Source organism: Centrocercus urophasianus, unplaced genomic scaffold, assembly GCF_019232065.1.
Source record: "Centrocercus urophasianus isolate 14NV4802_14NV808 unplaced genomic scaffold, USGS_Curo_1.0 seq_14, whole genome shotgun sequence".
Lineage (NCBI taxonomy): Eukaryota > Metazoa > Chordata > Aves > Galliformes > Phasianidae > Centrocercus > Centrocercus urophasianus.
The window spans coordinates 49,666,030-49,690,478 of NW_024884586.1; the positions used below are offsets into that span (position 1 = coordinate 49,666,030).

Below are 24,449 nucleotides of genomic sequence, written 5' to 3' on the forward strand. Positions count from 1 at the left end.
GGCTCTGCTGGTGGCTCTGCTGGTGGCTCTGCTGGTGGCTCTGCTGGCCCTAGCTTGCTTTCTGCAGCTGTGCAGTTAGCCAGATAAAGCTATTTCAGCACTAAATCAGTTATTTTCAGTCTTGTCAGAACAGGAACAGTAGAGTGCAGTGAAATACTCCCCTTGTTCACTGCCTAGGAGAATGTTCTTGAAGGCTTGTTGATTTCATTTGCTTGAATCTCCTGAAAAGATAACCTGCTTGTTGGCATCTCAAGGGCAGTACAGAATTAGCTTACCCTCTCAAGGGTGTTAAAGCTCAAATTCTAAATCACTTGCATGTATGGGATGTGAAGAGTTCCCTGGCTACTTTGGTCTCATTTGCTGCTTCCAGGCTTTGTTGAGAGCTGAAGACTTGCACGCAGCTTTGGGTTGGTTCTCTGTGAGCCTTCTGAGGCATCATGAGCCCCTTTCTTTAAGGGCAAACCTATTATTAGATGCTGTGATTTTACTTCAGAACAGCTGTATGCGGGGCTTACGAGCACGCTTCCTGAACTTGGATCTTAATTCAGCCTAGAGGTTAAATTAATTCCTGCTGGTGAAATACATCCTATTGCTGAGATATTTAAGGAGTGCTGTGTGAGATGGTGTGATTTCAGAGCAAGTTTAAAATGTAGCAAATGTTGTCACGTGCTATTTTCTTTAAGAACAAGAATGAAGTCTAGAAATAGGAATTGGAGAATTGTTGTCAAGGTATTGACATCCCTTGTCAGTCTTCCACTGGTGTTACTGTAGAATAGTAATCAGTGCATTCAGGAAAGCGAAGGAGAAACTCTTGGTTACTGTTTTGTACAGCTTAGACAGCTGATGTGGAAAGGTATTGCTTGCATTGTATCCTTATCTCTTCCAAGTACCAGCAGCACAAATATTTCTGCAATGTGATTTTTATTTAGGTATTTGAAATAAGAAATACAGAAGATCTAACCGAAGAATGGCTGCGTGAGAAACTGGGCTTCTTCCATTAAGAAAACCTCTGCCATGAGTATTTATGTACCATCCTGATCGTACTGGAACCAGACATGAATTCTTACAGCTAAGAATGCACTGTGTTTGCATCTTGTTTCCTGCAGTATGTCTCTTGTGCAAAGTTTGTGCAAAGAATAGCAGGTCTGTCTCCTTGAAGTAACAAATCTTTGCAGATGTTTCCTTACGTGTACCTGGTAAAAGGGAATATTCCTCTGCAGGGAATCCTTTTGCACTCTTGTGACTAATATTTCTACAACTAAAATAGTTCAGTTCTGAGTTTATATACAGGCATAATTTGGAAGCTGATGCTAACTTTCTGAGCTACAAATGCATCCTTACGACGTGTACTAGCCATTTATATGCAAAAACTGTGTACTGTCATTATTGTCAGAATTTATGATGTCCTCTCAACTTTTAAACCATTTAGTGTTCAACAGACAGAATCCTTGTACAGCAGATCCATTTATCCCTCTGTGTTCTGTCCACGTGAACTTCCTCAAATTCTTGGAACTCATTCTTGTCATTCCAGTAATTCCTCAGCTGACTGAGGCAGTCCTACTAAATTTCAGGGCTTGGACTGTCCAGTTCTCATGCAGATGCAGTCTTACAGGGACTAGAAGATCACCAAGGGCTGAGTTACGACTCTGGTTCCTCTCACACCAGACGTCTGGCGTTTCTCACTTACTACACTGTTAAGAAGTTTACCTCTTTGCTCCTTTCCTCTTACACAAACACCTGTGAATACTGTGTGCCTTTAATTTGTTAGCTTTAAAAGGACTGGAGAATTTTACACTGCCACTTGGTACAAATTTGGTAAAAACCTTTGTTAAAGAATCCAAGTAACGTTCTTCCTAGTGCCTAGTGCTGCAGATGACATCTGTAAAACAGGAGCTAACCTCCTTGTCTGAGCAATTCCAGTCATCTGCTCTGTTCCTAGGAGTCCAGGAGGTTGAAGCTTTTCATGGTACTGATTTATATCTTTTTTGTTACATTGGCCACACGTAGCTTTTTCAGTATTTGAATGACAGTCTCTAATTTTCTTAACTGCTTGTTAGTCAGAATTACATTCCAGATGAAAGCTTTTGCATACAGGATTTGATTTATTTCTTTTTTTTTCAGTGACTTACGGTTCATCTCTTTGAAACAGTCAAGATTCTAATGTGCAAATAGTGTGTAACTTTTATAAATGACCTTTTTACGGAGCCATTTTATACTGAGTAGAGTAGCTGCCTGCTGTGGGACGTCGTGTTCAGCCAACGCAGTGGCAGGAGGAGTGCTGGTGTGTGACAGCATCTCACTGTCTTACCGTGTTTGTTGTGCTGCTGAGTGTGTGGAAGAGCAGCTTCCTGCTGATAACATACCTTAAAACACAGCTGCCCTACCAACTCTGCTTGGTGAGGAGGGACGAGTTGTTAAATCTGGAGGCCAGTATTTCATGCTGTGAAACCTTTGCCAAATGAAGGTCTGGTTGTTTTGTTTTGTTTTGTTTGTAGGCATATGTTGTTAGTGTTCTAACACTAATTCCTTAGAGATCACAAGGGATTGATTTGCAGAGGTCCTCAGTGTGGATAGATTTCTTAGTTTGATGTTACTGCTCACTTCTTTGTGTGTGTATCTGACTTGAGAGGAGCTCTTCAAAATACGTGTTAGAATGATTCAATCAAATTGATCTTTCAGTTCTGAAAGGAAATGCTTGTAATGAAAATACAATTTCTCTGGTGAACTGGAAAACCAATTTCATTTCCCTGGACAAAAAAAGATGTTGACTATGAAACTGCTTGATCGTTCTCTACCACCTTTTATTTTTTAACAAACGTTGTGTAAGTAAGACTTAACTTTAGAAGAATGATGTCAGTGATGGCATCAGTGTTGAGGCAGCACAAGTCTTGTTTCCTTGGTGTTGTGCTGCAGGTAAGGCCTGTTAAAGTGCAGCATGGCTGAAGAAAATTTGCCACTTGAAATGTTCAACTTGACATTTTTTTGATTGGGAAAACTGGATCAATAGCTCTTATTACTGTATTTTATACACTGCTGGGCTGCCAACATCCAACTGCTGCTTGCACAGGTCTCAACAAAAATACCTGTAAAAAGGAGACTGGAGGAGAAGGAAGGAGCTGCTGCAGTCAGATGAGTGAAGCAGGTTCTGCATCTCTGCATCGCTCCGCCTTCTGCTGAACAACCTCTGCTACTTGAGATCACGTCTGTGTAGTGGAGCTCTTCATTTGGAGTTCTTTACTGTTCACTTTGAGTGTTCTTGCTTCTTCCACTTAGGGATTTCTGCCTTAGATGCTGCCCTTTGAGTCTTGCAGAAAGCAAACTAGTGCTAAAGCCCACGTTCTTGGGGAAGGTGGTATTGATGCTGCTCAGCCTGCCAGTATTACTTTTGTAGCAGCCTTGCTTCACAGCTGTGGCTCCTTCCCTGCTTTGAGCTGTGGCAGTGAGGAAGCAGCTGCAGGTGCTCGAAGGAAGAATACACAGAGGATGTTTGCCATTCTAGGCTTGTTGTTTTCTTGTTTCCAGTGTTTTGGCACAATTATCTGCCAAGTGCTGTCCCAGGCCCTTGAGATGTAGGTAATGCTAACACTTGCTTAAGCAAAGACATTGATGATATCCAAACCTGTTCCGCACAAATGCTTTTGTTATTTGTCCCACCTTATCTATGTATATTCCTTAATCCTCCCCCTTTAAGATCAGAAGGAGGTTGGTGTGTCTGTGTTCAGAAGGCCAGTATATTCTGACTGTGATTTGCTGTTACCTGACACCACGTGCTTGTCTTGTATTTTCAGATCTCTAAAGATGGTTCAAACAAGATAAATTTAATGCAGCCTATGGGAGCCTTTGTAGCTGAAAGGTCTGAGAGTCAGCATTTTCCATTGTGAGCTCCTATTTTTCAGGAGTTTGTGAATTGGCCATAAAATCTTTGGCCAAGAGTTTAAGGTCTTTCATGAAGAGACTTCTGGCACAGTTTTGCTTTCAGTATTGACTAGATGGCTGGGATACAGCTCTTGTAATCCTGCTCATTGATTGTGAACTGAATTAAAGCATGAATTTGCATGGCAACCCATAAAATGGACTTGTAACATTCAGATATTTTTTAACTAACTGTAAATGCTGATATTTGATGGTTCAAGTGTGTTTCTAGAATCATGAGCGCTGTTTTGAGCTTTCAGAGGAGGCAATAATGATGATGTTGACACCTTTCCACTTCTCCAAAGGAGCATCTTGTGTATTTGTACCGAGATTCCATTTTTGTACCTTGAACTGTAAAATAAATAGTCCAGAAATAAAGTTAAGCAAGCAGAGGGGATCTGAGTCAAACACTCAAAAGCAAGGGGTGCTGACAACTCCTCGTGTCGCTGTGCTTGCAAGGACTTTTGGAGTCACACCTTTTGATACGTGCAACCAGTGACTGCAAAGCACAGCTGTGCTGTGACGTGAGGACTGAGGCTCTTTGCTTTTGCTGCGTGGCCCAGACTCTCTGTGCCTCGTGCACTGTGGTTCTGTCCACGTTGGCATCAGTGCTGCAGGTGGCAAAAAGGTGGGAGGGATTCACGGCCAGTCTTGGAACCCAGCAGTTCCATGAGCATACCAGTAACCAGTACAACTTCCATATGCTGTTTAGTCTCTGCTAGTTCATATTGCATGTTCACTTTAAACCAAATCTTTTTTGCTAAGCATGGTGCTTGTATTGGTATAAATAAAATGTTTAATTAAGATGTTCTGTTTCCCTGTTTTAATTGCAAAGTAGCACAGAGAGCATGGATCTACCTGAAAGGGGGAAGTCATTAATGTTAGCCACGACCTTCCTCCTCCCAGCAACCTGGAACTTGCTTTGAACTTGTCTTGTGGTGTTTAGTGTCCACTGTGCTTCCTCACTGGCTCTTCTCAGGGTAAGAATTCCTCTTTCCATCCATTATGAAGGGCAGCAGCAGGAAGGAGGACAGAATGGCTCTTCAGAATTTTTTTTTTCCTTTTCCTACTTGTTGGAAAAGCTGCTGAAAATAGTTGTGGTGATTCAGTGTCAGTAGCTGACGTGTCATCACTTCTGCCAGTGCTGAAAAACAGAATTAATGGACCACAGTTCAGATATGATAGAAGTAAACCCCTTCTTCCTCAGTGCACGCAATCGCCGGTGAACTTCACAGCTGTGATGGAGGTCATGCATGGCAGCTTCAGCACAGCTGGCTTCTGAATGGCTTCCTGGTCACCTGAGTATGTTACAACAGAATTTGCTGCCAACAGCTCTGAGAAAGTTGGCTGAGCTGCTGTGGAACAGAAATGGCTCTTGAGAGCAGCTGATGAAAGAGAAGAAGAAAGAAAAGATGGGAATAAAAAGCTCTTGCATTGGGAGGAGGTGACCTGGGCAGCCCCGTGGTGTTCTCTTGTTCACTGAGGGTGCTTAACTAGAAAATGTAGGCATAGCTTACTGATAATTCCAGGTTATCAAGATGATAAAATCAAAAGCTGACTAAAAAGCTTTGCAGAAAGATACAGAGACATGAAGGGCAGCTGCTCCCATTCAGAAAAGGTCATTGGCTTGTAATAGTTAAATGGAAAGGTCAGTTGAGTGCTTATTAAAGTGAAAGCTAGAGCAGGAATCAGGAACAAAATGGAGAACCTCTGTGCAGTGGTACAAATCTGCTTGAATGTCACGTGCAGGCTGTGTTTTCTCTTCCAGATTTGTCAACAGCTGGCTTGTCTGAGATGAGCTTGCTAAGAAGGTCTCTTAGAATCACAGAATCCTCAGAGTTGGAAGGGACCTCTAAGGACCATCCAGTCCAGCTCCCCTGCAACGAGCAGGGGCACCACAGCTCCCTCAGGTTACCCATGGCCTGATCCAGCCTCGCCTTGAAAGCCTCCAGGGACAGAAGCATCCACCACATCTCTGGGCAACACATTTGTTTTCCAACTTTATACTGAGAAGTTAAGCAAACTTGGCCTCTGTTACCCCTTGAAGCTTCTGTATCTGCTGCTCCTTTTGGTGATGCTGTGCAGTCTTGTGGGGATGGCAGGTGTCTGCTGCAGTTCTGAATGCAGTGTCTTCTGCAGCCTCGCCATGGTCTGTCTGGGTTCTGTGTCTTTTCTCCAGTGGATCCATAAAGTGAAGGAGATGTAGTAAAATCTGCACGGTTGGTTTTGTGCTTGTTGGTTTGGGCTTGTTTCCTCTGGGCTGCCCTGTGCTGTTTCATTCCTTCAGGGACAGCAAACATCCCCTCAGTTAACCTCATTCACCTTTGGTGCTCAGTGAGGCATCGCATGCAGAACGTGATTGAGCTCAGCTGAAATGCCTCTGACAGCTCCAGCAGTTCCTCAGCAGGAGGCAGAGGGGAGAGGAGAGCAATTATCAGCCAGAAAGACACTGAACGCAGAACAGATGTGAACACTGGGAAAACAGCGGGGCTGTCTTTCATGGCAAATTTACTGCTGCGGTGGGGAAGTCCCATCAAGGCTGTTCCTGCTGTTACATGCCATGGAAGGCTGCTAGGAGCATGAATGCAGCTTCTCTTTTCTACAGCACTCTGCTCCACAATTAGTGTAGAGCAGCCCTGAAATCCCACGCTGTCCGGCATCTGTTGTTGTCACCTCTTTTCTGAGGGGAGAAAAAAAAAAAAGAGAACAGAGGAAGAAAATGGGGCAGAAAATGTTCAGTTGGAAGGGGAAGGGGGCAGTGGCCATCCTGTAAGCTTCCTAAATCCCTATGGAGCAGAAGTAGAGCAGAAAGTTAGGGGTCAGTGCCCTTAACTGAGCTGAATAAGGAACGGGAGAGATTTAGCATTTCTTCTAAATAATGTCTTAAGTTTAAATATCTGCTGCTGGATGATAGGAGGAATGCTGTGCCTGCCTCACAGACACAGCCTCGCCATCTGCTCTGACAGCATCAAATCCTGGATTGATTTGTGAACGTGATTAATTCAGCTGGATCGAGGGATGAGTGAGAGATAATATTTATACCCCACCTCCAGCTGTGAATGTGCAGTTGTTTGCTTCAAAAGCACAAAAGGAATTGTGTAGCTGTGTTACTGCAAGAGTGACAAAAGAGATGCATCCACTCAACAGCCCTTCTTTTCTTAGGCACCCAGGTTTCAAGGATAGGCTGACATGAGCCTGCTTCTGCTGGCTGTGAGGGGAGCACAGCCATTGTCCTTTTCCAGAGAACTTTTTTCCAGAGAATCACAGCATGGCCTGGGTTGCACAGGAGCACAGTGCTCATCCAGCTCCAACCCCTGCTGTGTGCAGGTCACCAACCAGCAGCCCAGGCTGCCCAGAGCCACATCCAGCCTGGCCTTGAATGCCTGCAGGGATGGGGCATCCACAGCCTCCTTGGGCAACCTGTGCCAGTGCCTCACCACCCTCTGGCTGAAAAACTTCCTCCTCATATCCAACCTAAACCTCCCCTGTCTCAGTTTAAAGTCATTCCCCCTTCTCCTCTCTGTCTATTTTTTCTATTTTCCTATTTTTGTCTGTATTCCCTGTGCCAACGCTGCAGCTGGTTCTCCTTTCTGCAGTTTAATCCCAAGGTCTTGAAGCTTAAGGCTCCATGAGTTTGTCTGCACGGGCTGCAGAGGCAGATGTGGAGAGTGAGCCAGCCATCCCCAGCCTGCTCCTTGCGTGTGAGCGCTGCTGGCAGACCTGCTGCTGAGCCGGGGCACTGCGGAGCAGCACTTCCATCTTATGAACAAGCAGGGGGTTGAATTTCTAGAGCTGGTAGAGCCTTGAGCTGATTTGGTAATACGGATATAGCCTGAGAGATCAAAAGCAAGACTTTGAAAGGACTTGAGATGGAGATGAAGGCTTTTGGAAATCCTGCTTAGTGTGACTTAAGCGTGTCAGTACGTTCTGGACTGAGGGTTCCGTACTCAAAGCCCTGCAGGATGTCTGTGGACAACAACGAGACAGAAGTCTCCCTTCTCCCTCCCACATTTTCAAGCGTGTTGCATATCATCTGCTGGGACTCTCAGAGGGAAGTGTGATGTTCTGATCACTGGGCCACCTCTTCTGGCTGCTTCATGCATGTCCCCTGCTTTGGGGCAGTGATAACGTTACACCTGGAGGAGCAGATTTGCCCTGGTAGGCAGCTTATTTTAGCTTGATCAAATTGTAACCCCATATTCAATGGTGACTCTGTTTCTACTAATTAGCAGTGGATTTTTTTAGTGTTATCCTTACATACCAGGTGTAATGCCATTTTAAAGTTCTAAGCCTGTGGTTTCTGCTTCTGTTTATTCAAGCTGAGAGAGCTGCAGTAGTTGATATTGGGATCAGAATTTAAAGCTGTTCTTTGAAGGGCTAAGGATTGAGAACGTGATCTTCAGCCATCACTGCTGCACCTAAACTTGTGTGCAACGTGTTGGAAAACTCCATTTGTTAAAGAGACATCAAGGCCAGGCTGGATGTGGCTCTGGGCAGCCTGGGCTGCTGGTTGGCGACCTGCACACAGCAGGGGGTTGGAACTGGATGAGCACTGTGCTCCTGTGCAACCCAGGCCATGCTGTGATTCTATGATTATAGAAAAGTTTTGAGAAAACAACCACTGGTCCCTTTGCTCACTCACACTGATATTCTGCAGGCTTTGGTTTGTATAGCTAGCCACTAACAGGAGAACAAAGCATCCTTCTGGGAGTGCAGGCTGAGCATTTAGCATTGGGCTGAAGAAGGAAATTGGAAGGAAATTCCTTCCTTAGAAGGAAACTGGTGCCATCTAACAGGAACTGCTGGAGGGATTGAGGCCACAGGTGGATTTCATGATGAGCTGTGGGGAGATGCCCAGCAGCACTGAGGTCTAAAACTGAGCTTTAGTTGTGATCCTTGTTTCTCTTCAGATTTACTGTCACATGCAAAGGAAGGTTTAACTTTTATCATTTATTTACATGGTCACAAACAGAATGGCTGAGCCCAAGGATGAGTTAATGATCACAACAGGAAAGGATGTTTGCCCAAGGAAGGAAGTGAGTGCTAACAAGTTCAGAGAGCTCTTCATCTTCCTGATCAAAGAGTGAGCCGTGAACCAGCATCCTGCCTCCTGCTGTCTGCTGGTGCACCAATGGGGTGAGTGAGAGCAGTGATGTTCTTCTGCCTCGTAAACGGCTGTTTACCTGGGTGGACAGTGATAGGAGAAGGGGGAATGACTTTAAACTGAGACAGGGGAGGTTTGGGTTGGATGTTAGGAGGAAGTTTTTCATCCAGAAGGTGGTGAGGCACTGGCACAGGTTGCCCAAGGAGGCTGTGGATGCCCCATCCCTGCAGGCATTCAAGGCCAGGCTGGATGTGGCTCTGGGCAGCCTGGGCTGCTGGTTGGCGACCTGCACACAGCAGGGGGTTGGAGCTGGATGAGCACTGTGCTCCTTTGCAACCCAGGCCATTCAGGATTCTATTATTCTATTCTATGTTTTTTCTTCTTACGTGTGCATGTACGCTGTGCAGAAGTGGGATCTCAGCCACATTGTTAGAGGTACATGGAAAGCCCCTTCTAAACTGCAGAGAAACAACAGGTGTTTTTTTTACATACCCAATAAATTCAGTCTTAATCTGTGGAAGTCTGCACATTTTTACTGCTAAGTTTAGCAGTGTTAGATTCCTCCTTGATAGCTGTAACTGGGCTGACTTCCTTCAGCTAACTCTTCTTGTGACCAGACTGTAAGCACTCAATTATGGCTGATCGTGTGTCTGTTCTCTGATAGGAACAAATGCTTCGGAGGGATTTAAGATGGACACACACTGACATTTTCCCTTGTGATTCCAATCAGGATTAAATTGGTCTGGTATTGAATGTGGAGGTTGGTGGCCCTGCCTGTGGCGGGGGGTTGGAGCTTCATGATCCTTGAGGTCCCTTCCAACCCTGGCCATTCTGTGATTCTGTGATTCAACTCAGTGAGTCCAGGAAGATGCATTAGAAGCTACAGGCCATCTCCAGACCACTGCTGTGCTTCCCTCGTCTTGTTTTCTTGGCTCTTTTATAATTCATACAAGGAAGAAGTTGTTCTAATCAGAGCAAATCCTGAGGAGGTGCCTGCTGTGTGTTTGGAAATCCCAAACAAATGAGTGAAATGAAAACCAGATTGGGCCTTTTCTACAGAATTTGCTCTTCGTTCCCTTGGTGTTTTAAAAAGCCAATCCGTAATACAACACACCTTTCACTGAACAAGCCTTTGTCACACAGAACTACTGCCCTCTGTTACTCCGGACAAGGTCCTTGCAGAGGAATGGTGTGCACCCTCTGGCAAAGATCACCGTTTAGTTTTGTGTCCATCATTCATTACAGCACCTGCCCAGAAGTGACTGCAGCGCGTGACCCCGCATTTATTATTATTATTGTTATTGCAGGGAGCCATCATTAAAACTGCAAGGACACTTATACGAACCCATGGGAGAAATATATCCGAACTTCTCCTCCAGCCGTTTGTTTTCTCATCTCTTTGCTGTTTCCTCTGGCTCCGGGTTGTGCCGATCGGAAGCGCTGTGAGCCCGTTTCGCTGCGGGCACGCGCACTCCGTGCTCTCATTCTTTCCTATCTGCCGGTTCGCGTCTCCCACCGAGCCCGCGCACGTGGCCACGCCCACTTTCACGTGGCCACGCCCACCGCCACCTCAGCAGTGCCGGCGGGCACCGCCAGGGGGCGCCATAGCCCAGCGGCTGCGCGGCCCGGCCCCGGCGGTGAATGATCGCGCCCGGCAGCCCCCGCGCCGCGCCCGGCCCGCCGCCACCGCCATGGCGTTCACGTTCGCAGCCTTCTGCTACATGCTGGCGCTGCTGCTCACCGCCGCGCTCATCTTCTTCGCCATTTGGCACGTGAGTGAGGGAGGGGAGAAGGGAGAGGGGAGCTGGGGTCAGCCCGGAGGTTGGAGCCGCTCCACGGCGTGGCCTGGGGGGAGCAGTGCCAGGCCGGGAGGGAATGGAGGGGATGGGATGGGGTGGACGAATTGGGAGCCTTTGGTGCTTTAGAAGCTATTGGGAAGTAACGCTGGCAGTGCGGCACTGTGCCCACGCGTTGCTTTTGGCTCATCGAACGTCTTTCTGCTTCCGGGCTGTAGAATCCCAGCTGTTCCAATTCTGTTGCAGATTATAGCGTTTGATGAGTTGAAGACAGATTACAAGAATCCCATCGACCAATGCAACACGCTCAATCCCGTAAGTTGCTCACTAAAGATTTTGCTTCCTGTGTCCATGTGAAGTGCTTGTGTTTGCTGTTACCTTGTTAGAATGGAGCAGCAGTTGCATCTGTGCTGAGCAGCCTGGTGGAACTGTAGCGGAAACTCTTTGATTCTTCTGTGCTTTCAAGTTGAGTGTTCTGACTGTTGTTGATCTGTGGTGATCTTGTCAGCTGTCCCACTAACACTCTTTCAATCTGCTTTCTACGTTTTCGGCACAAAGACAGTTGAAAGGGTCAAAAAGATTAAAAGAGTCAAAATTGCATTAAAGGTGTGTACTGCTTCTCAGTTTCATTTTTAACGCCGCTTTCATTTCGTTAGGAACATCCGTTACACCTGAGATGTTTCATTCTGTCTGCCTGCTCATCTGCTCGGTTTTTGTTCCGTGGGGTTTCTCACAGCTTCGTGGATTCCCATATTTTGTGCCCAACAATTTTGCTTGCTTTAGCTTCTCTGTCAAGTGAGGAAAACTGTTACATGCCCATTTTGTGTGTCCTGCGGGTTAGAATCAGAGGATAACTGAAGTTGAAGGGGACCTTACAGATCATCCAGATGTAACCCCTGCCACTGGGGGTTGTTGTAGTAACCTCCGGTTGAAATTAATCTTGCCATTGCTGAAGCTCTGAGGTTGTTAGAGATGAGTTCTTATCAAGCACTGAGTGAAGAAATTCCACTTCTGCTTGAGGGTTGAGGTGACTTGAAAGGTGGGACCGGGTGAATCCAATGAAGTTCAGCACAGCACGGTGCAAGGTTTTGCACTTGGGCCAGGGAATCCCAGGCATCCATACAGACTGGAAGGAGAAGTCCTTGAGAGCAGCCCTGCAGGTCCTGGCAGTCCTGGTGGATAAAAGGCTTAACATGAGCCAGCAGTGTGCTCTTGTAGCTTGAAAAGCAAATGGTATCCTGGGCTCCATCAGCAGAAGGGTGGCCAGCAGGGACAGGAGGTGATTGTCCCCCTCTGCTCTGCTCTTGTGAGGCCCCATCTGCAGTGCTGTGTGCAGGTCTGGAGCCCCCAATACAAGAAAGACAGGGAGCTGTTGGAGAGGGTCCAGAGGAGCCACAAAGATGAGCAGGGGGCTGCAGCACCTCCACTACAAAGACAGGCTGAGGGAGCTGGGCTTGTTCAGCATGGAGAAAAGAAGGCTGCGGGGTGAGCTCAGTGCAGCCTGCAGTACCTAAAGGGAGCCTGCAGACAGGAGGGGAGTCAGCTCTTGGAAAGGGGAGATGGCAGCAGGACAAGGGGAAATGGTTTGGAGTTGAGGGAGGGCAGATGGAGGTTGGATGTCAGGGGGAAGTTGTGTGCTGTGAGAGTGGTGAGGTGCTGGAACGGCTGCCCAGAGAGGCTGTGATGCCCCGTCCATCCCTGGAGGTGTTCAAGGCCAGGTTGGATGGGGCCCTGGGCAGCCTGGGCTGCTGTGAAATGTGGAGGTTGGTGGCCCTGCATTGGTGGGGGGTTGGAGCTTCGTGATCCTTGAGGTCCCTTGCAACCCGGGCCGTTCTGTGACTGAGGTGGCCATAACACAATACATGTTATCCTCGCTTTTTTGTTTGGTGTTCCACAATCAGGGATGCAGCTCTGATACTCCCTGCTTTGTGAGAAGCACTGGAGGCAAACTGTTTGCTTGCATCTGTAACCAGGAGCACGAGGGGAGCTTGTTCAAGAGCGCAGGGTTTGGTAAATCAGGTGTTTCTGTCCCCGTGTCCCATGGCTTTTTCTTTTAGCCTGGTTTGGGGCAGTGCAGAAGTGAGTCCTGCACTGCAACTCGCTGTGTTTTGAAGAGCCAGGTAAATTATCCAGAGGGAAATGTATTTTATAGTAGCTGGGGGGAGAGTGCGTGTCAGATGTGTGGGATGTAAATGGTCAGCAAGAGAAGGGCAGGAGGCCATAGGCAGAGCACTGCTGCCTGGGTAGCCGTGCATCTAACAGTTTCCCTTGCTGGGCCTGCTGCGGTGTGGGGGAAGGCAAATTCTCATTGCATTGATGCATTATGTCGTTATTGCAACCTTTTAATGTATTACAGTGTGCATGTTTAAAGCAAATATTAACTTTCTGCTAACCCACATGCATGTGGTGGTTGTTTATATGATGGCTTCGTTGGAAATAGTGACTAACTTGGGATTTGTTGTGGAAGGAGGTCAGCAACCGGAAGTGAAGAGCTGGGCTCTTGAAGGGCTTTGCTAAACGGTGGTAAGAGCAGCTGGGGAGGGTTGTGGAGCATTGCAAGAGAGCTGTCCTGGTGTGGGAGTAGGATCCAATAGAGAAGGTAAAGAGCAATACGTTCTGAAAGGTGTCGTGAAATCAACTACAGATTTCAGAGCTGGTAAATAGGCTGCTGCACAGAGCAGCACTGGTTTTGTTGTTCCACTATAAATAGAGCCGAGTTGTAGCTGGTAAGTACACCCAGAAGGGGCTGGGCACAGACACGTTGCTGAGACCTTTCAGGTACGACAGCTTGGTTTTGTTGTGCTTTCACTTTGTTTGGTGTTTGCCACTTTGGGAAGCAAAACGTAGCAGCAGGTGGTGAGGATGTTTCTTGGGAGGATTCAGAATCCGAGGGAGATGGTTTGGGGCTTTCAAACAAGAATTGCAGAACAGCGTGGCGCTGATGCAGTCCTGCAAAGGAAGAAGAGCAGGATGTGTTGTGTGTGTGAGTGCAGGCACACACAGCTGAAATCTGAGCTAGAAATGCAGTATTTCTCAGGAGGAGATGCTTTAGTGCTCCTTAGGTGGGAAGATTTGCTTCTTTCTGGATGGTGTAATAAAAGAGGAATCGATACCGCTTTGAGGTGCCTTGGTCTCAGGGTGGGTGCAAGGTTCTGCTGGCCCTTTGCATGCATTTACTCCACGTAGCCCTCCATAGTACTCCTATTAATAACACTAATAGCTGCTGGCATTTCATGCTTCTGTGGTGTCATAGTAATTGATAGTTAGCTCTGTGGGCTCCTGCTGGAAAGCATGATGCTGCCAAGCATGCACGCCAGGTGCGGGAGGAGGAGGCCGAAGCTGGCTGTGTGTTGACCTGGTGGGCAGAGCTTGGCCTCGGAGATGCCATCCTGGCACCAGTTGGAAGCTGAAAATTACATCTGTCTGCCAGCTTTGTTTCGATATTCCGATATGAAAACATAAAACATCTTTTTGCCTCCAAACTGTTTCGTAGCACGTGTTTCTTGGTGATGTTCCTCTGTTACACGAGCAGAAATATCTCTGTCTCTTCTGTTATGGAGGCCACGTATAAAACATGGGTCTGTTCACAGTGTGCTTAAGCTAACAGAAGCAATAGAGATCTCTTATTCTGAGCATTTCATTTTGTGAGGTTTTCTTCTCAGTTGATGAATATCATGTGAAAACAGCAAGGCATGTCCTGCTAGTTGCTCTTTTCACTTGCTGCAGTCTTGTTAGTGGTCCTTAAAAGAATTCTTAAACAAAGGCTTCCCTCCAAGATAGATGAAACAATGCACGTTTTGTTTCGAGTTATCCAAACTTCTAACTCGTATTTTTTCTTTTCCAGCTTGTACTTCCAGAGTACCTCATCCATGCATTCTTCTGTGTTATGTTTCTCTGTGCAGCAGAGTGGCTTACACTGGGTCTCAATATGCCTTTGTTGGCTTATCATATTTGGAGGTAATATTGACGAGTCTGGTGTCTGTGTACTCACTTTAATTGTAACTCATTGCAGTGCTTCCTGTTAAGTGTTCTGTGTCTGCAGCAAGTAAGGATGCTTCCTGAGGTGGCAGTGAGAAAGCTGACATCCAGGCTATCAAACAAAAAGCATCGCTTTGCTTCCTCTCCTTGTCTGTATTCCCTTGTGCCGTGCAAGAACCCCATATTGGGCAGCAGTGGCAGCTGATGTGACAGAGGTGCACTGAAGCTGCATACTGACGGCGTGGGCTGCTGGTAGGAGTGGCAGCCCTGCTTCCTTTTGCTGCTAGTTCTGTGCTGTGAGAGTGATGAGGTGCTGGAACAGCTGCCCAGGGAGGCTGTGATGCCCCGTCCATCCCTGGAGGTGTTCAAGGCCAGGTTGGATGGGGCCCTGGGCAGCCTGGGCTGCTATGAAATGTGGAGGTTGGTGGCCCTGCCTGTGGCTGGGGGTTGGAGCTCTGTGATCCTTGAGGTCCCTTCCAACCCGGGCCATTCTGTGATTCTATGATAGAATCTGTGCAGGGAGCTGCAGGAGGTTGAAACAACCCAACAGAACAGTTTTCCCTGTGGATGTAGCTGTGCTGGTCCTGGCTGGAGGTAGGGTGGCTGTTTGCCAGCAGCCTGCATTAAGCCACAGCTGCGGGATCGTTCTGCATTGACCTGCATGAGTGCTGCTCTGCTCTGGTACCCAGCGTGCACTGTAGCAACGATTCAAGGCTGCAGGCTACGTAGGGTGCTGCAGTGATCCCTTCTCCACCTTTATAAGGAATCCCACGTGTAAAACTGGCAGAATGCTGTTTTTCATTTATAAACAAACGTCCCGTTGCCAGCAGCTGTGCCAGAGCTCGGCCTGCTTTAAGGCTGGGGGCAGCTCCTGGGTCTGTGTGTCAGAAACTCTTTGGTGCCCACGGTTGGCTGGGGCCTCGTGCACTTTGCAGTCTCCTGTGAGGGGCTGTGGGCTGTGGCTCCTTGTTGCAGTGCTGTGCTGCTTGGTGGGGGGGGGCACAAAGCCATGTTTGCTGTTGCCAGTGCCCCAAAACTGATTGTGTGTCGCTTCCAGGTACATGAGTAGACCTGTGATGAGCGGCCCTGGTCTGTATGATCCTACAACCATCATGAATGCAGACATTTTAGCCTATTGCCAGAAGGAAGGATGGTGCAAATTAGCATTCTACCTTCTATCATTTTTTTACTACTTATATGGGTAAGTTTGCTCCTCTGTCCTCTGTCTCATCTTTAGTCTGCTCTTTTAGGCTGCGCGCAGTGCCAAGAGAAGTTTTGAACTCAGCAATGTAAATAACGCCAACTTGCCTGAGGAAATAATTCACACAGTGCCTTACATTCCATTATAAAACACGAGTCTTAATTTGGTTGGAATTCCTCATTTGAATCTGGGCATTAGAACGACTGGAGAGCTCCAGGCCTCTCCTCTGTTAAGCACAACTGAATGCCACCCTCCCCACCCAGACCTGTGTGTCCATGAAGAAATGGGAGCAGCAGCACTTCTCAGTTGTGTAGGCATTAGAACTGATTTTTCTTTAAGGTGGCACTCATTCCAAGAGTGAAAAGGGAGGGGACCCACAGGAGCCATCACAGCTCCCTTCTGCCCTGTCCTGCCTCCAGGCCAAAAGCTGATGGGCGTCTGGGCGATGGGACACAGCTGCTGAGTGCTGACCTGGGCCAGGGGTGCTGCAGGGCTCCCTGTACGGTGCTGCTTCATCTGCTTGTTGCATCGGTTCTCATCATCCTGCGCAGTGCCCTCTGGTGTTTGTGTCACATCTCCAGTCCCCGTCCACGTGCCTCACACGGATTTGTTCCTCTGAGACCTCATAACTCAACGCGTAACGTTTATGAAAGTTACACACCTGAATGTTATTTTTGTTCTTATTTTTCAGCATGATTTACGTTCTGGTGAGCTCTTAAGAAGACATTCGGCAAGCTTTGTTCCATTTAAGTGCATGCAAAAGCCACAAACCATGGATTATTTACAGCGACCACGTCGTACCAAGATTAAATACGGAACCCGATGATCGCATTTGCTTTACAATGACTCCCCTATTTTTAAAACATTTCCACATTTTATACTTGTGGAAAGACTGTTTTCTTATATTTTACCGGGACACTGAAATTATGGAATTACATTAGTATAAAGATTACTGGGTTTTGACTTTGCACTCCATAAGGAACAGCCGTAGTCCTCGATAGGTGTTGGTAACTGAGCAGCCATAGCACAGCAGTTCCTTTGGGCTTCAGCCCTGCATCCCTCTGACTGCCATCAGCTGTACTGCCACGGGCTGGGGGGACCGGCGTGCCGTGCTCTGCCTGTGGGTGATGTCAGTCTGAAGAGATGAAGGGACACAACTGCAGAAACAGCACTTCTGTTCTTTTTTCCCTTTCCTATCTGGTAACCTTTCCCTGTCAGTGCATGGTTCTGTATTTTCACCAACTGCTAGCCTTGCTGTAATCACAGGCGTGTCGTCGTGATAGGAAACATTGCATTGTCCACAGAGGAGTGAATCTGATGATTTGTTTACAGTCCGTGCACAGACACCATTAGCAAACTTAACTCACAAATGGATAAATGCACACTTATCAATTCCAACGGTGAAAATACTCCTGAGCTTGAGAGTAATACCACAGAGCTTCTCAAAGGAGAGATTGTGAAACTGCCCTGCTGTTCCTTAGTGCAATAAATAAAGTCTCAAATTCAGAAATGCTTATTTTTATTGGTGCCTCATTTTGTCTTTAAATTCATCTGTTGGGATCATTGCATACCTTTTAGAACCAGAACACAGAATCGTGTCTGAAAAGGGAAGCTCCAGTTCCCTGCTTTTGTGTTTTTGTGGCTCTGCAGATGAACAGTGATTGGGGCTGGGAACATTGCATTGTAAATGGTCGTTGTGAACAGCTTCCATGTGATAATAAGAATCTTTTCCATTTAGCCGTTGAGGAAAATGAAGTAATTTTCCAGCTGTAGCAGCACATTTTTGTATAAATAGTTTATTTGTTCCCTTTGAGTCCCCCAGGTGCTGGATCTAATAGCACAACATACGGGTGGCTGCAGAACTCTGCACAGTGGAAGAAAATAGGTAGAAATCCACGTGTTACAGATCTCCTGCACTGGGAACTTGGCATCTTCAACAGCCACTGAATGGCTCCCATTAATTTGGCTGCTTTTTGAGTACTTCCATAGCCTAGAATGAAAGGTGGCAGAGGCAGTGAGCTGTGCCTCACAGGATGTGTGTGTATGGGGGGAAGATGAATCCTGCTGGAAAATTCTGCTGAATTTCACATGGTGCCTCCAAATTCCTATTCCAACCCACCCCAAACTGCTCCAAGCTGTACTCCACCTCTTCTGTGTTAAAAAAAAGACTTCCTTAAGCTGTAACTCTGAGCTTTTTGCTAAACAACCTTGAAAGTTTCTTTGGAAATCCATGCAATGGTTCCTATTGGACCATCTTTGTTTTTTCCTGCTTCACTTTACTGCCATTTGAAACGCAGGGCTGTGAGAGAGCAGAGCCATAATCCTGTGCACTCAGCTGCACAGAAGCAAAATATTCCTCAATAAATAAAACAGTAAAGCTTTACATGTGGGAATCCAAAACTGAAAGCAGGAGAGTAACCTCCTAATGGGGTTCTACTGTGAGCTTCAGCTTCCAGCTGCCCCCAGGAACAAAATGCTTGGCTTGAGTCTGTCCTGCTGCTGCAGATAAGTGTGCCAGAACTGAGGAATTATACATAGCTATATATCTACTATGTATCTATTATATATAGCTACATTTTACAAACAAGGCTGTAGCCAGGAAGTACATTTGTCTCTTCTCCTTTCCCAACACACTAAAGTAGAAGGCAGCCTATTGGCATTCCAAGTCTGTACTTAGCTGCAATAGGGTTACAGATTGTTTTGTTTCCACCTGCACGTCCAACACTTGTCCCAGTTCTGATGCTACATAAAAACAGAGACAAAACACAAATGAAATTCGGTCATAGCTTTGATAGCCCAGCCCTGCTACCATGCAGTAAGCACAGAATGTCAACACAGAGAGGCCAGCACACCAGTGTAGTGACAGCACAGTGCCAAGAGATGCTAAACACCAGATAGCCTACATTTGGATGTTGGGGAAATTCTTCACAGAGTGGTGAGGTGCTGGAACAGCTGCCCAAAGAGGCTGTGATGCCCCGTCCATCCCTGGAGGTGTTCAAGGCCAGGTTGGATGGGGCCCTGGGCAGCCTGGGCTGCTGTGAAATGTGGAGGTTGGTGGCCCTGCATGGCACAGGGGGGTTGGAGCTTCATGATCCTTGAGGTCCCCTCCAACCCAAGCCATTCTGTGACTCTGCTCAAGTTGTCCTTGTGTTGAGCAGAAGCCCGTTAGGCATTCAGGTCAGCACCACACCAGTAATGAACACAAAACAGTTCAGTGCATTTTAAGGCAGTGAGTACAAAGGATTGCTAAAAAGATGCAGAAACTCTACGTCCATCAAGATTCCTGCCTCCAGCCCCAACACTTGACACGCATCTGAAAGCGAGCAGCAGTGGCACTGAGGCAGCAGCAACAAGCAGGTACTGAGGTTGGGATGAGCTGCCTTGTCCAGGTGTTTGCCACAGCCACGCAGACAAAGCCACTCCAGCACACGTTCACCGGGACACCGACCTCTGCACTGCACCCCGTGCTTCCAGCTGTGCAGCTGCACTCCCTCGGAAGTCATGGATATAATTGTATTGCTGAAAAAGCACAGTGACATTTGTAAGGAGCGCCGCGTACTTCTCAACAGCTGCAGCCCGTCTTAAAAGGCCGCCTGACTCCCCGCAATTCAAGCAGCACCCTCCAACTCTGTTCAAATAGTTTTTCTTCTTGTGCTCACTCCAAATCCTCTGGAATTTTTTTAACCACTGGACAAATGAGATGGATCTTAGCTCAGGTTCTACGCTTGCCAGAAAGGACACATGAGCTGAAGGTAAGTCTAGGAAGGTGGGAGTTCCATGTTAGAAATCAAAGCTGCTTCGTTTGGGCCAACCAAGGAGCTCTGCTCACCACAAAGAGTCCATGATGCCAAACAACATTCAGCATAATGAGACCCAGCAGTTTGTGCTAAGAGCTGTCATGTCAACCCATACATCATTTGGAGCACTAATATCCAAGTGTTTAATATGAGATTTAATGACCAGAGGCTAAAGGAGAGAGCAACCCAAGCGAAGGCTTCAAATGATAACATTTGTTCATATTTCCTACTCCCACCCCAACCTCCTTCAACCAAGGATGCAAGCTGCTCCCTCACTTGTCCTCTTGGCTTGTGGAAAACTGATTTTCAACAACTAGCTCAAATTAAATTTGGGTTCCATAGAGGCTTAGAGCTGGCAGACAGCCTTCAGGTAACTCCTTTTTTCTTGGAAGCTACTGCCTTGCAAACTGATTCAATGTCAGCTTCTCTTGTCTGTACACAGAACTACTGTAAGAGCATAACTTATGTATGAACTTCTGCTGGCCCAAGAGTAGCCAAAATCCATCAAAGCAAGAAGAATAGAAACCCAGCTGTTAAGCAGCTTAAGACCCTCCATGTAGGGTTTGAAAATAAAGTTAGGGGTACTTCTTGAAAGACTGCTTGGGCTTTCATGTGGCAGCTACAGTTAGGATGAGTTAGAAAGATTTAAGAGAGAGGCAGAAAAATTAAACAGAAGAGAATGAGGACAACAGAAAGATGGACAACAGCTTAGTGAGTTATGAGCAGGGATAAGGATGAGAAAGCAAGAGATTACTAATGATGGCAGAGAGCAGACAAGCAGGACGTGTGCTGAATTCAGTATAGGCAGACCAGGCTGGCAACAGGAGGAAAGAAAAATGCCAGAGGCAGCTCAAACTCAGGAAAGAGGTGAGGGCAGCAGATGTGAAACACCTCCAAGAGGTGGAGGGATCCCTTTGTGAAGCAGAAGGAAGGGCTGTCCAGACTCTCCACTTGTTTCAACCATCTGTTACCTGCTGCAGTCCCATTACCTTGACTGTCTGTATTGCCCGAGATCCCCTTAATTCTCTGAGGCTGTCTATTGCTTGCTGAGGTGTCACCACATCCGAAAGCTGAAGCAGGAGGCATGCAGCTACTGTAAGAGAAAGGTAAGCATGTATTCTGCTGAGCACCTCTTGCTCTGCACAGCACTGCTTTGGCACAGCAACTGCTCTATTCTGTGAAAACCACTCTAGGCAAAGCCAACCCCGCCATATCAGAGATAACACATCTGCTGGACCTTTTACCAGATAGAGTTGGGTGGCCTTTGTCCCATCTGACTGCTGCACCTTTAAGCAGTGGTGCCTCGTGGGAACAAAGGTCTAAATCAGGTTAGTTAATCAGGCACTAAGAGCTGCTTACTGAGACAGGAGCGTCCGAGGCCACCGTAACAGCTGCAAGAGAAGAGAAGGTTTGGTTACAGCAAGCTGTGGCACACTGCAACACTCAGCCCCCCATATACAAGTGTAAGATACAGCTCCTGCCTCAATATATTCAAGAGCAGCAGTAGTCTAAGAAAGTCTTGTAATTACTTCTAGAAATACTGAGTATCCTCTATTTATTCTCCAGAGCTTCCTTTTTTTACTGTCATTTTGGAGAACGTGCTGTTTTAAAGTTCCTCTTCGTTCATGGTAACAGCCCCAAGGGCACAAGAGGTCAACAAAAGGTGTGAAGAGATCTCCATTTCCTTAAATCCTGCTCCAGGTTAAGGTTCTGATAACAGCTGTGAGTTAATGGTAACAGCAGGCCTCTGCAACAGTGAGAAGTCCAAGAATTTCAGTGGCTGGCTGTGCAGGAAGCTGTCAGCAGGATCTCAGGGAACATGGATCTGGGAAAGCTCATTTTCTCTACCCTGAGCTCAGCTACAAAAGCTTAAAGATAGAACTTTCAACAAGTCTTATGCAATTTAAAATGAATTTGGCACTGCTAGGACCCAATAAGCCTCTGGTAAACAGCCTGGGGTACGTTATCCTGTGACAGTGTCTGCTTTAACTTACAACTCCTCCTACAGACCTGATATCCAACCAGCCCAGCCACAAGGAGCAGCACAGTTACCAGTCAGCACACATTTTGAAGCATTTGCAGGACAGAAAAGGGGAAAGAGGGAGAAACAGATCTCAGAAAGGCCAAGTCAGCTCCAAAGGGGTACAAGAGGTGAAAGAAGTTTTTCACAGCTTGAGCTAACCCCAAAGCAACTGTCATTTGACAGGGTTCCATTTCAGGTGGTCGTGCAGGAAGACTCGGTGAAGGAACCACAACTTACTGGATGATTGTCTTCCTGTTGCTTTCCAGGCAGCTTCTGAGCTCTTCCAGAATTGTGCAGCAGGTGGTGACATCAGGAGCATCTCCATCTGGAATAGGATAGTGGTGCACACAGATCCCACGCTCTTGGTAGGCATCTATAAGGTTTGGTACTCGGTATTTTAAGAGCTCTCCTTTGGTACAAAGCACAAACACGTCCTGTGTCCCACAGCTCTTCAGTTCGTCTGCCAACAGATTAAGCAAACAAACAAAGCCTATCAGGCTTAAGCATGAACAGATTTGCTACTTGGTACCAATCCCCTCGTTTAGCCTTTGAAGTTAAGACAACAAAGTTAGCAATTTTGCCTTTGAGCAGCATTTATTTCTGTTGAGTCTTGCCTACACTTGTCTTCAGATAACCTGCAGGAGGAATTCTCAGTTCAGAGTCAGCCTGACAAGGCTCACCCAAAGTAAGGTCAGCACTGAAAACAGTCCTACTAACCACTGCTGGCTTAAGCATGATTCTACCCCATCTCCAGCTATAACTGTCCAACTGTCTACCTTTTCTAGCCTTTACAGCTGAATCCCAAGCACAGATTTTTTACACTATTTCATCTTTTCTATCCTCTTCACAGTTTCCACTGGGAAGGGGAGATAACAGCTCTGTAATTCATCTCAGTCCTAACTGTTCTGAAGATGCTCTTGGCCTGCACATGGTGTGTGACTTCACAGAACTCAAGTTACTGGGAAGAATACAAAGATAGCTGCATTGCTCCAGCCTGGAAATATCCTGCCCAGGTTAGATGAACAGCAGCTCCATCAGACTCCAAGTCAAAGGAAGCCTGGAAGAGTATCTTCTGCTTCATTTCACACTCACATTGTTCTTACCCATTCCATGGCAATGAGAGGCAATCAGGCTCTGAACAGAAGACTCACCGATATCTTTCTGAAGGTTCCTTCTAATGTCCTTAAACCTGCAACCTAAAACAAATGATGAATGCTGATTATGACCTGAGATTTCATAAATGCCTGCTACAACAGAAGAGCAAAGCAGGCACCCTCCCCTCAGCACCAAAGCCACATCCCCACAACAGTTCTTGGTTCTGCAAATGGATTGCTAGTGCAGAATGCAGTATTAAGCAAATAATGGTGTTTAAACTGTCATAGAACAGGATTTTAAATGTCACTCAAGGTTTTAAGCTATTGTACACCTTACAGATGAAAAGTTTGGGATATTATAAATCAGAATGCATTTGGTGCCAGGACTGTGCACCTCTGGAAGCATACCCTGAAAACATGGGCGCAGAATCCTGTACAAGAGCTCTGCTGGCAGGTCTGCACTGCAGTTTAGCAGTCAAAGGTTGAACATCTATTACAGGAGCAGCTCATGTAGCTTAACATGAAAATGCAACTATTTCTGGTGCACATGATAGCAGGTGTTTTTGTGGGATTCTCATCACTACTGGCACCACCTATTGAAGGTATCTTAAATCACAGAATGGCCTGGGTTGCAAAGGAGCACAACGCTCATCCAGCTCCAACCCCTGCTGTGTGCAGGTCACCAACCAGCAGCCCAGGCTGCCCAGAGCCACATCCAGCCTGGCCTTGAATGCCTGCAGGGATGGGGCATCCACAGCCTCCTTGGGCAACCTGTGCCAGTGCCTCCCCACCCTCTGGCTGAAAAACTTCCTCCTAATATCCAACCTAAACCTCCCCTGTCTCAGTTTAAAACCATTCCCTTGTCCTATTACCATCCACCCTCACAAAAAGCTGTTCCCCCTCCTGTCTACATGCTCCCTACAAGTATTAGAAGGATACTACTTGGAAGACACTCGGCCAAATAACAGAAAATAGAATTTAGGGCTACGAGATAGTTCTTCTCGTCAGCTCAAACACACCCACAGACTTCAGCAGTGCTGCTTACCTGGCAGGGAACACACAGCCAGGAACGCAGAGGAGTAGGCAGGAGGCAGCGGAAGCCTGTCAGGAGATAGACCGCAAGTTAAGTAATCGGAAAAATATAAAAAAGAAAAGCAGCACTACACTGATCACTTAAAGAGAGATTTTGTACAACACCGAGGGAACAGCACATCCCACAGCACGCTCCCGCACAGGGCCGATAGAACCCCACAGCGCCCGCCCCGCTCCTCACCAGGACAGCGGCAGCGGCGCCGCCTGCTCCCCCTCCCCTTCCTCGGCGGCGTCTTCGTCTGACGAGTCAAAGTCCGCTACGTGCATGGCTCACAGCTGGATGGAGAAGAGCGACGAACCCACCGGAGCGCTGCGCTACCCCTCGCTTAGGACCGAGGTTGAGGGGCCGAAGATCCCGGCCCCGACCCCAAGATGGCGCCGCTCCCCTCCCGCCGTCCTTTTGAATTCAGCCCGCCCACCCGCCGCATCTCATTGGTCAGCCCTTCCCTCGC

The 24,449-nt window shown here is 47.1% G+C and overlaps 3 protein-coding genes across 4 annotated transcripts in view; 2 read left to right on the forward strand and 1 right to left on the reverse strand.

Annotated features, from left to right (window-relative positions):
• The window catches only part of GMFB (glia maturation factor beta), an 11,460-nt gene extending 6,742 nt beyond the window's left edge, over positions 1-4,718 (forward strand). The window contains exon 7 of the mRNA XM_042814191.1: positions 930-4,718. Within this exon, the coding sequence (XP_042670125.1) occupies positions 930-1,001 (72 nt within the window). The 3' untranslated portion in view covers positions 1,002-4,718. The remainder of the gene's footprint in view (positions 1-929) is intronic.
• Positions 4,719-10,683: 5,965 nt separating this feature from the next.
• CNIH1 (cornichon family AMPA receptor auxiliary protein 1) lies at positions 10,684-17,507 on the forward strand. Its single transcript, XM_042814734.1, has 5 exons — positions 10,684-10,788; positions 11,059-11,127; positions 14,657-14,769; positions 15,848-15,991; positions 16,683-17,507. Exons 1-5 carry the CDS (start codon positions 10,708-10,710, stop codon positions 16,708-16,710), a joined length of 435 nt encoding a protein of 144 aa, XP_042670668.1. The 5' UTR covers positions 10,684-10,707; the 3' UTR covers positions 16,711-17,507.
• A 1,680-nt stretch (positions 17,508-19,187) lies between these two features.
• On the reverse strand, positions 19,188-24,383 carry CDKN3 (cyclin dependent kinase inhibitor 3). 2 transcript variants are annotated; one of them, XM_042814031.1, is made up of 7 exons: positions 24,179-24,383; positions 23,951-24,006; positions 22,963-23,007; positions 22,049-22,271; positions 21,148-21,179; positions 20,778-20,881; positions 19,188-19,510 (listed from the first exon to the last, which is right to left on the reverse strand). In XM_042814031.1, exons 1-7 carry the CDS (start codon positions 24,262-24,264, stop codon positions 19,424-19,426), a joined length of 633 nt encoding a protein of 210 aa, XP_042669965.1. In that variant the 5' UTR covers positions 24,265-24,383; the 3' UTR covers positions 19,188-19,423. The 2 variants fall into 2 exon arrangements, with proteins under 2 accessions (XP_042669965.1, XP_042669964.1); XM_042814030.1 differs by having other exon boundaries at positions 22,915-23,007.
• Positions 24,384-24,449: the final 66 nt, after the last annotated feature.